General features: G+C 41.0%; 1 protein-coding gene across 1 annotated transcript; it reads right to left on the bottom strand.

Moving 5' to 3' along the window:
• Nucleotides 1-13,989: 13,989 nt before the first annotated feature.
• On the bottom strand, nucleotides 13,990-15,916 carry CALHM6 (calcium homeostasis modulator family member 6). The gene is made up of 2 exons (XM_049654205.1): nucleotides 15,120-15,916; nucleotides 13,990-14,489 (listed from the first exon to the last, which is right to left on the bottom strand). Exons 1-2 carry the CDS (start codon nucleotides 15,648-15,650, stop codon nucleotides 14,067-14,069), a joined length of 954 nt encoding a protein of 317 aa, XP_049510162.1. The 5' UTR covers nucleotides 15,651-15,916; the 3' UTR covers nucleotides 13,990-14,066.
• Between the last annotated feature and the right edge of the window lie 390 nt (nucleotides 15,917-16,306).

The following is a 16,306-nucleotide window of genomic DNA, read 5'->3' as shown; positions in this document are numbered from 1 at the left end:
TTCCCATAATTAACACTTTCTTAAAATGTTTACAATTCTGAAATCTATGTTTATAGTGGTTCATTACACAGAGAAACACATTTCTCTGTGTTTATATAATTTATATAATTTTCATAATATCTACTTTAAAAATCCTTCACCAGAATGATCCATCTATATCCAGTGGTATCACCAATTTCCTTATTACCTCTCCATTGTCTACAGGGCTAAGTGTAAGTTCCCTATGATGACAAATGAAGCCCTCGGTGAGCGGCCCTCTGCTTTGCTGTCCAGCCTGCATTCAGGGCAATGCGAAAGTAATTCGGTTCCTAAATACACAATGCTGTTCGTGCCTCTGTGCCTTTTCACATGGTCTTCCTTGTTCCTGGAATGTTCTTCCCTGCTTGTACACCTGACAAACAATTCATCTTCCAAAAACCTCTTCAGGGCTCATGTTCTCTAAAACCTTCCTTTATCATCTCTCACAACTCTTTAGTCAGTTTATATCTTGCTTTATTCCATAAATATCCGATGCAGCTCACAGAAAAATTATCACTCTACTATTTCTCGGACATGTATAAACATTAATAATCTTCACACAAATTTCATTGCATTATAGTTATTTGATTATCGGGTTGCCCCCCTCACTAGACTATGATATTCTAATGGATGCTTGATAAATATTTATTAAATCAAACTGGCTCCTGCTTCAAAAACTTTTGGGTGACATTGCAAAGAGAAGGCAAGGCTAAAATGAACAAAACCTATTCAATAATTAGAATATTGCTTTTCATACTGTACATCAATAGAGAAAACAAAATAGTCACAAGAACTGATTAAATAGGTAACAAAAGATCTTGTTTCATCTCAGAACACAAAAAAATTCTTCGCAAAGAGCAAATCACTAAGAGTCCAGTCATATTTTTAATGATTATTTAAGTGATTATTTTTAATCACTTCAGAAAACACGGAAAAATCTTAGGCAGAAGTTAATAAGTAGATATTCCTCTCTGTAGATGTGAGAACCTTATTTGGAGGACACCTGAAAGAGAATTTGGCACTCCAAAAGATGTAAAGCACCAATTAGTAACATTGGTAACATTAGCAGATTCTCACCATACATTTTAATGATTATTTTAGTAATTCTCCTGTTTCTCTTTTCTTGTTAAGTTTTACTTTTTAAAAATGTATTCACACAAACAATTTAAAGAGCCAGATAAGAATATAAATCATTTCCTACCACCCCTTGACCTTCACCAGTGCTGCTTTCCACCATTTCCTGCTTCATATCAGCACCTCCTTTCTACTCCTGTCAACCGGTTCTTCTGGAATCTACTTCATTTTTGTCCATAATATGCTTATATAAGCACTTTCTTGATTTTTCAGTTTGAGGCACCATTTTTTTAAATTTCCACATAGAAACACAAGGCTTTCTCACACCCAGCCTTCATCCTAACCACACACATATACAAACTTCCTGACCCTCTTCCCTCTTATTATGTGGAATTGGACTTAGACCAGTATTCTGAGGTTCCACTACCATGACTGTGTAAACACTATAGACCACTGGACCATGTAGCATACCAAGACTAGATTTCCCTGGAGTTAACAATAGAATCATTTTCACATTTTCTGAGCTTTCTCTATTCTTATCACTAATCTTCAAACTCTTCTCCCATTTGAATATATCTTCTCTCAATATTATTCAGTACATTAACTTTTCTATCAATGTATCTTCTTAAAGAAGTCTCAAGCCTTCTGATGTTGTCTCCCTATTTAGCTGTTGCAGTGAGGGAAAAAAACTGACTCAAAATTTAAACTGAGATTTTAATATTGCTGAGAACTGCACACAGGAAGGAAGGAGAGGTTCTCCCTAGCCAGTGGCTGGGCATATTCAAATTCCATTTCCTTAACCCATCAAAGTTATAGCTCTTTTTACTCATGAGTACATTCTAAAACGCTCTTGAAAAATTGCCTCATGGCCAGCAGCAGAAGAGGAGCCTATGATGCTCAGGTGGAGAAAATGAGATGTAATGTCACTTAGGAACGTTAGGGAGGGTGGACCTTAGAGTAGTCGAGTTACCAAATTTCAGTAGGCTATGTATTAGTTACTTTTTGCTGTGTAACCAATATCCTCAAAACTCAGCGACTTGTGACAATTTATTATCTCACAGTCTCTGTGGCCCATGAATTCAGGAACAGCTCGGCTGGGTGGTTCTGGTTCAGGGTTTCCCTCAAGGCTGCAATCGGGACATCACTGAAGTCTGCAGCCGTATGAAGACTTGAGGATTTTACTCTAAGACAGTCCACACCCGTGGCTGTGGGCAGGAGGTTTTAGTTTCTCCCCACAGGGGCCTCTCCAGGGGCTGCTTCATCATCCTCACAGCCTGGCAGTGAATTCCATCAAAAGGGCAGTCCAGGAGAGAGTGAGAGAAAGGAGGCTGCAACACCTTTTACGGTCCATTCTCTGAAGGCACATATCATCCTTTCCACTTTTTTTCTATTCTTCAGAAGTGAGTCAATAAGTCCAGCATACAACCAAAGGAGAGAATTCATCTCTACCTCTTGATGGTAGGCATGTCACAGAATCTGGGGATCCATTGTAAAGCCACCACACATTATTTGAAAGAGGTTGCAGTGATTTTTTTTTTTTTAGCGAAATATTAAAAACTCATAATTTTGTCAAAAATTTGAATTTCTTCCTGTCTAACCCTTGACTAACCCACCCGGGGCTAATCTTGTTATGGAGGGCTGAATTGCCATCATATATATATATATTTTTTTTGTCTATTTATTTATTTTGAGGCAGGGGGAGGGACAGAGAGAGAGGGAGAGAGAGAATCCCACGCAGGCTCCGTGTGGTCAGCACAGAGCACAATCTCACAAGGACACCTGAACCCAGTGTTCCAAAATTGCACCATGATGCGCTTCATTGTGGGTCTGTATCCTTCCACTGTACTGATCACTCGATGGAACTCTTCAATCTAGAAATCCGTGTCCTTTCATCTGGGGAAAACATATCGAATTATTTCTTTGGTGATATCTTATTCTATCCTACCTCTTTCTCCTGTTTCTCCTAGAATCTTATTAGTAGGATGACAGATATCTTAGACTAGTTTTCTAATTTTTTTCTTACTTTTCTCTCTTGTCCATCTCTTTATCTCCATCCATACTTCCTGTGAGATTTCCTCCAAGTCTATCTTCCAATCCTTCTACTGAATTTTTAATTTCTGCTGTCATGTTAATCTCCAAGAACTCTTTTGTTCTCCAGTTGTTTTCTTAATACCATTCTATTCTCATTTCATATATGTAATGTCTCCTCTTATATCTCTAAAATCATTATGGTAAGGTTTTTTTTAAGTTTTGTAAAAAATATAATTTCTGCTTCTTCTAAGTAGCCTTTTTCTTTGTTTTGACTTCTGTCTTTCATACTTTTTTCAAATCTCTGCAGATCCTTGGTTAGCCTCTCAAATTGGATAAAATATGAACTTTGGTAGAGTTTGGAGGTTATGGACTACAACATAGGATAATAACTGGGGGGGGGCACTTAAATGTGAATCTTAAAATGTGTTGTTTTATTGAAATATCTTTTCTTGGGCAGTAAGATTTGCTAGATATAGATCCTCTGACCTACTGCCCAGAGAATAAAGGCCTGAATGCCAGTATTCTGGAAACCAGGTTGGGTAAGAAGGCTAGGGGGAAAAAAAATTCGGTATGTACATTTTAGCTTAATTCCCATTTGTTCAATATACTGACTCTGCCTTCAACTAGCCTAGTGTTCCCCAGTTCAGAAATCTCTTCTAGGGGCATCTGGGTAGCTCAGTTGGTTGAGCATCTGAATCTTGATTTCAACTCTCCTGGTTTGTGGGTTTGAGCCCTGTATCAGGCTCTGGGCCGGCAACAGAGCCTACTTCAGATCCTCTGTCTCCCTCTTTCTCTGGCTCTCCCCAGCTCACACTTTCTCTCTCCCAAAAGTAAATAAACATTTTCTTAAATAAATAAATAAACATAGAAATTAATAGAAAAAAATCTGCTCAAAAGACTGTATCTAGAGATTGAAATTGCCATCTTTCTCTAGGTTACAGAGAAGCAGTTGTCCAGCCACTTGGAATGGGGACAGAGATCTGAGGGACCAATTCTTAAAGAAGCTTTCAACCAATGCTGTTTTTTGCCCCCACCACCAGAGGTGACTGGTGCTGCTAATTCCTGAGCTTTTTTTTTTTTTTTTTTGACAAATTCCATGGTAAAAATCATTTCATTTCTTTTTTTTTTTTTTAATTTTTTAAAAATGTTTATTTTCAAGAGAGAGACAGAGCGCAATCATGGGAGGGGCAGAGAGAAAGGGAGACAGAATCTGAAGCAGGCTCCAGACTCTGGGCTGTTAACACAGAGCCCAATGCGGGGCTTGAACTCATGAACTGTGAGATCATGACCTGAGCCGAAGTCAGACACTTAACCAACTGAGCCACCCAGGCACCCAAAATCATTTCATTTCTTATCTTTCTCAAGTTCTGGCTTGGGATTTAGATTTTTCAGGTCCATTAGGAAAATTGCCATTTACCATCTGCTTTCTAACTTCTAAAAATTGTGTTACTTTCTTCTCTCCTGTTCCCTATTTGCTTTCTGATGTAAAAAAAGATCTCTATACTTTTGTTTTATTGTGGTGGAACACGTACTTTCAAACCAACAATTTTAACCAGAAGTACCTCTTTCAGTTGTCTTTCACTGCCAACAATCATCTTTACCAAGCACTGATTTTAATAAGTGTAAATTGTTCAACCTCAAGTTGGAGTGAGAACATAGAGGACCTGTAATAAAGGCTTAGATTTTAGGAAAATAAAAAACTTTGATAGAAGACGTTCCTTGTGTACCTGCAGGGAGAGATAGGCAGTTTCTAGCTGGGATAGATGTGATCATGAGGCTGGAAAATTGTGGAATTCTGTTGGTATTAACAGTGGCAAACAGATTTAAAGTTAAAGAATGTGAACTCATTTAATGTTAGTCTTCTTAGGGGCACCTGGGTGACTCAGTTGGTTAAGCATCCGACTTCAGCTCAGGTCATGATCTCAAGGTTTGTGAATTTGAGCCCCACATTGGACTTTGTGCTGACAGCTCAGAGCCTAAAGCCTGCTTCTGATTCTGTGTCTCCCTCTCTGTCTGCCCCTCTCCCACTCACACTCTGTCTATCTCTCTCACTCTCTCTCAAAAGTAAACAAACATAAAAAAATAAAAAATAAATAAAGTTAGTCTTCTTGGATTGCATATGAACTGAATAGGAACAATCATCTCATCAAGAAATCTTGAGCAGAGCTGGGAGCTGAGAAAGGATTTAAGATTATTTTGATTTTTGAGAGGAAAAACATCTGGTTTTGATTTTATGCACTGCCCTCTCTCCAAGCGTTTTTAAGTACCTTTAAAGATGCCTAGACAGATGACGATCTTGTCTCTGTGAAATAAAGCGTCATTTAATGAATCCGGAATGTATCCATCTACTTGTTTGGCCACTGAAATAAGTTGCCCTACAGCTTGACCATGTCTCAGACTTGAGTTTATTCAAGCTGCTATTTTTGGATAGACCATGTGATTTAAGAATACTATGAAGTAAGCCAAACAACAGTTGATTTTCCATCTGCCTCTCATTATCTAAGGTAATGTTTCCCAAACTGTGTTCTGTAGAACATCAGAAACCCAAATTGTTGATGCGTACTCCTTGGAAAAAAATAAACAAACAAACAAACTTTTGTCTATTAAGTTTTGTTTCTTTACTATATGTAAGTAAAATATTAAATATATTTATACAATTATTTTTCTTACTCTATAATCAGCCTTTAAGAAATGCAGTGCCAGAGTGCCTGGGTGGCTCAGTCAGTTAAGCTTCCAACTCTTGATTTCAGCTCAGGTTATGATCTCATGGTTCCTGAGATCAACCCCACGTCAGGCTCTGCCCTGACAGCGTGGAGCTTGCTTGGGATTCTCTCTCTCTCTCAATGTCTCTTTCCTCCTCCCCTGCTCATTCTCTCTCTCTCTCTCTCTCTCTCTCTCTCTCTCTCCATATATATATATATATATGCATATATATATATATATACGTATATATATGTATATATACATATATATATACATTAAAAAATAAAATGTTTTATCTCAATAAATTTTAAAAATATTTGGTCTTTCTCAGTTGTTTTTATCAGTTGTGTTGCTGTATTGTGACATTTGTAAGACAATCGGTTTTTTTTTTAAGTCTTCATAAGGCATAAAATCATGCTGAGGAGAGAAAACACAGTTCATATGACACAAAGAGGTATGTGACCACGTGCTACAGTGAGTTTCAGAGGTGAAGTCATTAAGAGTTCAGGGAAAGAAGTTATGTGGACGGATGTCATCGGGGAATGTTTTGAATAGAAAGCGTGATTTGAAAGAGGGCTTGAGGGCGCCTGGTGGCTCAGTTGGTTAAGCGTCTGACTCTTGGTTTCAGCTCAGGTCATGATCTCATGGTTTGTGAGTCTGAGCTCCATGTCAGGTTCTGGACTGCCAGTGCGGAGCCTGCTTGGGATTCTCTCTCTCTCCCTTTCTCTGCCCCTACTCTGAACTCTCTCCCCCCCCCAAAAAAATAAATAAACCTAAAAAAAAAAAAAAAGAAAGGGGGCTTGAAAGACAGAAAATTATGTGCACGTTCCTACATGTCTCACTAGTATGCCAAGAATGCAAGGCTATGATTGCTTTTTACCCAGGCCATTTCTCAGAGTGTGTTTGCAGCAAGCAACATTGAGAGGTGAAATAGTTTCCCTCTTGGACAAAGAGCAGGCTTGATTACTATTTGTTACACGATGGTGGTACCCCAAGCTCTGTGTTCTCTCAAGTAACATAATCCACTCAGTGTGATGGAATTTGGAGGTGATTAGGTCATAAGGGCAGAGAACTCATTAATGGGATTAGTGCCCTTATATAAGAGACTCCAGAGAGCTCCCTTGTGCCCTCTACCATGTGAGAAGACCCCTATCTATGAAACAGGAAATGGGCACCCACCCGACACGGAATTTGATGATATCTTAATCTTGGACTTCCCAGCCTCCAGAACTGTGAGAAATAAGTTTCTATTGCTCATAAGCCACCCAGTCTACAGTACTTTGTCTCCAGTGACTAAGCTGTTAATCATGGTATTATGAAGACTCCCACACACAGTAGGTATCCTCAATATATGTTTGGATGTTTCTTGAATGACTGAAAATGAATATATTAAGAAGATGATGGTGACCATGAGGGGATTGGTTAATGAGGCCCAAAACTTGACAAGGAGAATTACTTTAAAGTGATTTGCAGAGTTTTAAAAGCAATTTGTAATTATACAATTTCTTTTGAGTATATAAGCTCATTTATCCCTATTAATAATCTTATCAAACCAAGTTTTCTTAAATTAATATTCTCCTAGCAAAAAGAAACGAAAAAAAACTATCAAAAACGTACTAAAGGCACCATAAAAGAACTCATGTACATACTCACACACACACACATACACATATACTTTTCACCTGACTTTAATTCCACAGTAACATATGCTATTAAGTCTTGGGCATCATTTTTTTAATTCCAGGGCATCTATAGTCTTTTTTTTTAATGTTTTTTAACGTTTTTATTTATTTTTGAGACAGAGACAGAGCATGAGCAGGGGAGGGGCAGAGAGAGAGGGAGACACAGAATCTGAAGCAGGCTCCAGGCTTTGAGCTGTCAGCCCAGAGCCGGACGCGGGGCTCGACGCGGGGCTCGACGCGGGGCTCGACGCGGGGCTCGAACTCATGGACTGTGAGATCCTGACCTGAGCCAAAGTCAGACGCTTAACCAACTGAGCCACCCAGGCGCCCCCAGGCCATCTATAGTCTAAAAGGGAGTATCACTTCCTCTTTTTGGAATCAGCATGTTCTTGCCTTCCATTGATTACCCCGGTGTATCCAATGGTCTTGCTCAGTAATCAGTTGATTTAGGCTTTGTAGGGAATGTGTGAGGTGGTTATTCAGTTCATTTAGGGTAAACCCCAAAGCCCTTATTATGGCCCAAATGCTTTTTATGATCTACTGGCTAACTTCTCACCCCTTCCAGTCTCTGCCCAAAGGTGACTTCTCAGTGAGGACAACAACTCTCTAAATTCCAGCATTTCTAATGCCTCTTAGAATGTTCTCCTTTTTCTTTTTTTCCTCACGGTATTCTTCTCTTCCTTACCTTCAATTATTTGCTTATTTATTATCGTTACTGTTTGTTATCTCTCTCTCCCCTTAGAATGTAAGCCTCACAAAGTCAGGGTCTTTGCTGTTGGTTCATTGATGTATCCCAAGTACCTAGTACATGCTGGAAGCAAAGCAGGCACTAAATAAATATTTGTTAGTCTAAATGAGTGAATAATAATGAAATCATAGAAATCAATAGGAAATATTTGCCCAAATCAATCAATATTTGGGCAAATCAATCAATCAATATTGGGCAAATCAATCAATATTTGCCCAAATATTAAAAAATGGGCAAAAGGCTTAAATAGGCATTTCATAAAAGAGGATATCCAAATGACTAGTAAACCTAGGAAAAGATGCCGAAAACCTTTAATGGTTAGGGAGATGACAATTAAACACACAATGAGAAATACCATTACATACTCACTAGAGTGACAAACAATAAATAATTGGAAATACCAAGTGTGGCAGAGGTGAGAAGCAGTGGGAACCCTCATAGTAGCGTACATTGGTATAACGCTTATGGCAAACATTTGATATTATCTAGCAAACTGGAATATATACACGACCTCATGCTTTCATCTATTCTAGGAACACACCTTGAAGCAACACTTGCACATACCTACCAGAATTCAAATACAGGAACGGTCACTCCAGCATTGCTCACAAGCGCCGGAAATTGGGAGCAAACCAAATGTCCATCAGCAGTTAAATGGATAACCAGATTGTGGTATATTCAGGTAGTAGAATACTATCCAGCAATCAAGACAAATAAGTTGTTCCAGGCATACTATGGATGAATCTATCAAATAAAAGCAAAAAAGATGATAAAACAATTCGTAGAGAACCAATTAGAAAGTGATTTCATTCATACAAAGTTCCAAAACAGACAAAAATAAACATTAATAATTTAGGAATGCGCACATAGGTGGTAAAACTATAAATAAAAATAAGGTAATGAGGGCGCCAGGGTGGCTTAGTTAAGCATCTGACTTCAGTTCAGGTAATGATCTCACAGTTCATGAATTCAAGTCCCACATCGGGCTCTCTGCCATCAGCACAGAGCTTGCTTCAGGTCCTCTGTCCCCCTCTCTCTCTGCCCCTCCTCTGCTTGTTCTCTTTTCTCTCTCAAAACTAAATAAACTTAAAAAAAAAAAAAAGTAAGGGAATGATCTCCCCCCGCGCCCCCGACCGCCTGCCGCCCACATTTAGGCAGAGAGAGTTCACCCTGTGAAGTGACACTCGGGCAGGTGTTTTCTGTGTTGCTGGAGATGTCCTCTCTCTTTCCCCTCTGTGGCGGTTACGTAGATGTTTACTGTGTAATTATTTTTTTAAATGTACACAAATGTTTCATATACTCTTCTCTATGTTTGATAACACACAATTTTTAAAAGGACAATAAATTGCCCAATTTTATAGAGATTTCTTTCATTCAGAAGTTTTTCATGTTTTATTCCTTGTGGCAAAGGATCTTGATAGACAATACCCCTTTTTTGATACAGGTCTCTTTCTTTCGATAAGAATATAATATAATCACTTCCACAGCCCTTATATTGCAATTCACAGGAGATATTTCGTAAGGCGGCAATGAGGAGGAAGGGACAAAATAAGATCAACTACAGGCTTAGCTTTCAGGGCAGACCCAGTTTTGGACACATGGTAAGCACCCAATGGAAGCTTGCTGCTGACTAAATAGGCAGTGGCGGCTGGGGCTGACTCAGACAGGGAGTATTTCTCAATCTTTGTTTTAGGAAGAATTCCTTACAATAGGCCACCTGGTAGGTAAGATGTTGTGAAACTTAGGGTTCCCAGATGTTTTCCAGCCAGAGACATTTGTGGGGACGCTGTGTAGACATCTGTCTACAAATGTAGACAGTTGTATATAATTCTGTTTGCAGATGCTCCCTCAGGACTTGCTTCTTTAGTTTGTAGAGCATTGATATTTTGATCTATGGCTTTGGATGGAGCAAAGAGATCATGCCTAATCTTATGAGGCTCTGTAAACTGTATCGTCTTGCCTAACTCAATGCAGTGTGGAGTCATCTCTTAGAACAATATGGTTGTTTTGCAGCAAATATTATTAGCAGATGCTGTGTCTGAATCTCTTCTAAGCTGAAGCCTTTAGGGCAGCATAAAGCCAGGGTGATCATAAAGAATCAGTTGGTGAGCCAGCAAATAAATACAGTTGACCCGTGGACAACACAAATATGAACTGCACAGCTCCACTTGTACACAGATTTTTTCCAATACAGTATAATACAGTAAATGTATTTTCTCTTCCTTATGATTTTCTCACTTTATGATTTTCTTTAGATACAGTAAATAATACATATAACATATAAAATGTGTGTTAATCAACTGTTTATGTTATCATGAATGCTTCCAGTCAACACTAGGCTATTCGTACTTAAGTTTTAGGGGAGTCAAGGGTTATACATGGATTTTCGACTGTACGAGGGTCAGCACTTTGAAGCCCCAATTGTTCAAGGATCAACTGTATACACCCAGTGGAGAAATGCTTCGTAAGCCCATGATGTGGCCTGTTTGTGGCTGGACTCCAAGGAGTAGTGTGTCCTACCAAATAGTGGTGACCATGTTCCCACCATGAAATAACTTCTGTGTCCTGATTCCCTATGTTTATTCAAAGTGGTCTCAGGTATCAAGAGTTGCCAAGTTCCTGGATGAGATGAAAAATAGTAGGGGTCACTAAGGACATCTGCATCTTTTCTGCTCACAAGGGCACATGGGCTAAAAAGGGACAAAACTGGCCCAGGAATAAGGACAACAGGTGGCCACTCTGAACCATACTATCCAGACAGGCTCAGTCCACTAACTTTAGTTCTGCCTGCCATTGACTGTATGACCTTGGTCTAGTAATGTAACAACTCCAACCTTCAATTCCTCACTTGTACGTGTGAGTGATGTGTTTTGTGGGTACCCTACAACGTTGTAAAAATGAACTGAACAGAAAGATATAAAGCTTCCTGTTGACTGCAAAGCCCTACACCATTGTAAGGGTTCTTTTTAATCTTTTCTAACTACACAGTTAACATTTATTATTCATTACAAAAAACATCCAAAGATCAAAAACACATGAGGTTTTTGTTTGTTTGTTCTGGAGCGGGTTGTTTTTTTTTTGTTTTTGTTTTTGTTTTTTGGTTTTATGTGGGTTTTTTTGTTTTTTTGTTTTTGTTTTTGTTTTGAGAGAGAGAGAGAGAGCGGGGGAGAGGGGCATAGAAAGAGAGAGAAAGAGAAAGAGAGAGAGAGAGAGAGAGAGAGAGAGAGAGAGAGGATCCCAAGTAGGCTCCACACTCAGCATGGAGCCCAATGGGGGCTCAATCCATGACCCTGGAATCATGACTTAAGCCAAAATCAAGAATCAGACGCTCAACTGACTGAGCCACCCAGGTGCCCCCAAAACACATAAGACTTAAAGAAAAACTCCTCTGCCTTATTATTAGTCTTTTGCTTATCTTTATATACTTTATGAATGCATGTGTTTATATATATGTAGGTGTATTTTTTTTAACAAAAAAGGAAGCATAACTCTTTTCTAATTCTAAAAATTCTAATCGGCGGACTTTTTTATGAGAGAAAGTGTTATATAGGGACATGGAACAATGATATTTAATGTGAAAAAGTTGCAGAACCACATTTATAATACGATAATATTTGTGTAGACACAGAGCCTATGGCTTCCTCTGGTAAAACTATATTGCAAAGGAATGAGGTAAGAGTACGTTTTACTTCACATAGTTCTCTATTGTTATCATTTTTTTCTTAAGCATATATACTTGAACAATTAATAAAGACTGTGCAAGAGGAAGTAAACAAAATGGAGACAATATACTATAAGATGTAAGTGCCCATGTTAGACCAGAGGGGGGGAAAAGCACTGAAAGAGAAGAATATACAAAAGAAATGGGAAGATGAAATAAAGGAAGCAAAAATAAAGTAAGGATGATACGATTTTCAAAATTATTCATTAGGGAATAGAAAATAAAACTGATCATGTAGTTTCTGCCACTAACCTTCTTATAATATAGACTCACTAACAGGATATTCAGTTCTGCTGACAAGTTCTTTTAAACGATCCTGTGCAACAAAGGGCAAATAGAGCCCAAGACAGAGATCTGTTCAGAGAGGAAGAAGGGCTAAATAGGCCCAGTGCTCAATTCTTTTACAGTTTAAAGTTTTCATATTTTATTTTTTTTAAATGCACAAAACAGCCATAAATTTGGGAGATGTGCAGGAATGACAAGCTAATGTCCCCTGATATTGTCAAGCACCCGACTCTTGATTTCAGCTCAGGTCATGATCTCACAGTTCATGAGTTCGAGCCCTGTATCGTGCAGAGCCTGCTTGGGATCCCCTCTTTCTCCCTCTCTCTCTGCCCCTTCCCCCTACCTCTCTTTCTTTCTCTCTCTCTCTCTCAAAAAGAAATAAACTTAAAAAAAATAATTTTGTGGGGTGCCTGGGTGGCTCAGTCGGTTAAGCGTCCGACTTCGGCTCAGGTCATGATGTTACCGCTTGTGGGTTTGAGCCCCGCGTCAGGCTCTGTGCTGATGGCTCAGAGCCTGGAGCCTGCTTTGGATTCTGTGTCTCCCCCTTTCTCTCTGCCCCTCCCCCGCTCACACGCTCTCTGTCTCTCAAAAAATAAATAAACATTAAAAAATAAATAATTTTGTCTACAGATACTGTGGCTCTCAATAAATGTTTCCCTTCTCTCCATTAACAAATCCTGTCATGTCTATGTTCAAAATTTACCTTGACTCTATCCACTTTTGCTATCTTCATCACCATCGACCCACTTCAAATTCACTCCTACCTATTTTCACTGCAGTGGCCTCCTGACGAATCTTTCTGTTTCCATGTTGGCTCTGTCTCTTCCCCCATGCCATTCCTTTTTCCACAAGAAAATCAGAACAGTCTTCGTAAAATGCTCATGGGATGAAAACCAAAACCCTTCGCATGAAATCGAGGACCCGCACCACCTGTCTCTTGCTCCTTCTTTCCAGTCACCTCTAAGGCTTTCAGCTGCGCTCAGATCTTTCTCACCTTAGTCTTTGCCATGCTGTTCCGCAAACTGAAATGCTCTTCCGTTCCTCAGGTTTCAGTTTCTCACAGAGTTCCCAGCCCCCTCCTGTACTCTAAATCAGGCCACAATTGGTATTTCTATATTTACTTGCATGCTATGGGTTTCATCTGACTTCCCTACACTGTCAAAACTGTATAATGACTATACAGGGGCTCAGAACATGATCCTTTCTACTTTTGTGCATATTTGAAATTTACCAAAATAAAGTTTTAAAATCTGCCCTCTGACCCTACAAACTCAAACCAACAGTTAGGCTTGCAATTATCGTTTTCCATATTTTGTATTTTTAAAAAATTGACTTTCCTGTGCATGATAATTTTTTGTTTGTTTAGTACCCACATTAGAGCCGTCAGAGGCGGTATTTTAAAGTTTGAAACGATGTATTATCTTCAAGAAAGTGAATTTGAAACTAACATCAGATAACCTAACAGAAAGGTCAAAAGTTCAATCATTCTTCCGCTGTTTCTGCTACTGTCTCTGCTACTAAAGTCTTTTATTTGACAGCATTCTTATTCAGTAAAAAGGACCCTAAACCAGGGGTGTAAAACTTTTGATCTAGTTCCAGTTTGCCCCTTGGACAGAGTCATTTGACTTTGCTTCCTTTTTCATAACTAATATAATAAATAGGTAAAGTTCTCAATTTTTTATTTGATTTAAAATTGTTTCCACAATTTGAAAAATCGGGAAAAAAAGTCACAAAAATACCAAAGTTTATTTTTTAAAAACGAAGCGATAACTCAAAAGAACTTTCCTCATATCCATTAATAAGGTCATAAGTCAGCAGTAGTGTGCATTCCAGGTGTATCCACAAAGCCAAGAATGGGAATCACTGTATCTCCTTCTTTAGATTTGATGCTCTCACTCTTCTCTGTTCTATGAACATACTTGTGCAACATGCTATAGTACTGCTCCTTTGGATTGAAAGTATATAGTGATGAAATTTGCTGCCAGTCTCTAATGCTTGGGGTATTGTACTCCTTCGGATGTGAGCACTCAAAGAAACATTTAACATTCTGTTTGGCCAATTCTGTCGCATGCTCTGTGGCTTGACTCTTAAGGATCTGCTGCTCCTGTTCCAAATAGATTTTCCAAAATTTCAGCTGCAGAAAACTAACTGGAGATAGGCATCGGATGATAGATGTAAAAATCAAAAGGAAGATGATAACAACTGCGATTAGGATCCAGCCCAGCACCTGAGGAAAACACAACAAAACAGCAACTTAGTGACATTTTTTCATAACAAAATTTTAAATCCTTACATAAAGGTTGAACTACTCACAGTTATGCTGATGAACAAGCAACCGTTTTAGGTCTTAGTCTCTTAAGAGAAAGAAGAGACAACCTCCCAAACGCCTCAACCACTTCACAGGTCATTTTCCAAGTCCCGTCGAGGGCCCAGGGAAAAGCCTACTTACTCGTCACTCGGCTAGAATTCAACACGTGGAATTTCGGCAAATCCAATGAAACAAGCATTCGTTTTCAAGAGTCTCCGGGCTTTATATGCCCAGAAGCAGTGTGGGGCGGGGGCTTTAGAGCCAGGGAGGCCCATTTTATTGTAACAATTCTGCCTTCTTCCGGCCGGACAAACAACTTGATCTGGACTTGGTGTACTGGCTAAAAAGAGGGTAAGCAAGGTAGGACGGGAGCTGAACGGCCAGGCGCGGTATCCGGCACAGAGCAGGTGCCTTCCCTCCTTTTCGTTCGTTTTACTGAAATTGTCGCCGTTCCAGCTTGTCGCCCGGGGTCCCGTGTCTGGGGCGAGGGCACCGGCCCAGCCGGCCCCGCTCCCATCCTCCCAACAGCGTCCAGCGCCCGCGCCTGACCTGAGACTGGGCCTTGAGCTCCTTCAGGAGGTCCTGCGCGTCGGGCGCCCGGGCCTGGTGGCAGGGCGCCAGCGGCAGCTGGGCCTCGCAGGCGGCGTCGCGGCCCCGGCACAGCAGCCGCGCCAGTGGGGCGCTCCCGCTGGCCGCGCACTCGTAGAAGGCGCCCCCGAGCAGCGCCACGGCCACCCAGGTGAGCGGCGCGACGGCGGCGGTGGCGCTGAGCTGCACGCACACCAGGGCGGCCCGCAGCCGCGGCCCGCAGCCCCCGGGGCGGGCGCCGCGCGCGCAGCAGCCGGTCAGCAGGCGCCAGGTGCGCGCGCTCAGCACGTAGCCCAGCAGGAAGAGCGCCAGCGCGGGCACCAGCAGGAAGACCAGGCCGTACGGCAGGTTCCAGGCGGCGCTGCAGGGGCACTGGAACACCGCGACGGAGAACAGGCGCTCCCCGCCCGCCGTCAGGAGCGTCACCAGGCCGTAGCCCAGCGCGCGGGGATGCTGCAGGTGCAAGTTTAGCACCGCCTGAAACTTATCCATGGGCCTCGTGCCGTGGACGGGGCGCCCTGGCCGGGCCCGGATGCTTCTGCCTCTTCACCGCCCTGCACTTTTCACTGCCCTGCGCTTGCAGTGGTTTGGGTGGACTGAGGTCTAGGGCTTCCCACTCTGCGAAGCAGCAGCTTCCGGACAGGGGGAAAGGTCCTCTCCAGGCTCCGTGAGCTTTCGCTTTCTTATTTCAGGCAGAGCAGCTGTGGCCAACACACACCCTTGACGTCCGCAGGACCCCTGGTGACTTCTCTCTCGCAGTTCAGGAACCTGACTGAGGATAGACCCCATTCCATTGTTACCTTTGTTTCCCCCCAACTTATAAGAAACTAGGGGGCTTTCCTTGGCATCCTGATTCAATGCAGCTACCCAAATGAAAAGAATACACTTTATTTGGGCAGACAGGAAAACACTCCACCTTCCCTTATTGCAGCCACCCTACTTAGTTCCTAAGCCAACTCCAACTCAGATCAAATGATTACGAAAAAACCTGGTCATTTACAGGAAACATTACTCAAGGACAAATTTTCTAGTTTCTCTTTCATAAGCGAAATCACCACAAAGCCCAGCTCAAGTTCGAGTACCTCCGTGATCTTCTGTTCCCCTCCTGTTCTCCTTCTGGACAGAATCACCAGCATAATTCACACGGA

Source organism: Panthera uncia, assembly GCF_023721935.1.
Source record: "Panthera uncia isolate 11264 chromosome B2 unlocalized genomic scaffold, Puncia_PCG_1.0 HiC_scaffold_24, whole genome shotgun sequence".
NCBI lineage: Eukaryota > Metazoa > Chordata > Mammalia > Carnivora > Felidae > Panthera > Panthera uncia.
Note: the sequence above shows the minus strand (reverse complement) of the source record. Positions and strands in the feature narration are given on the sequence as shown.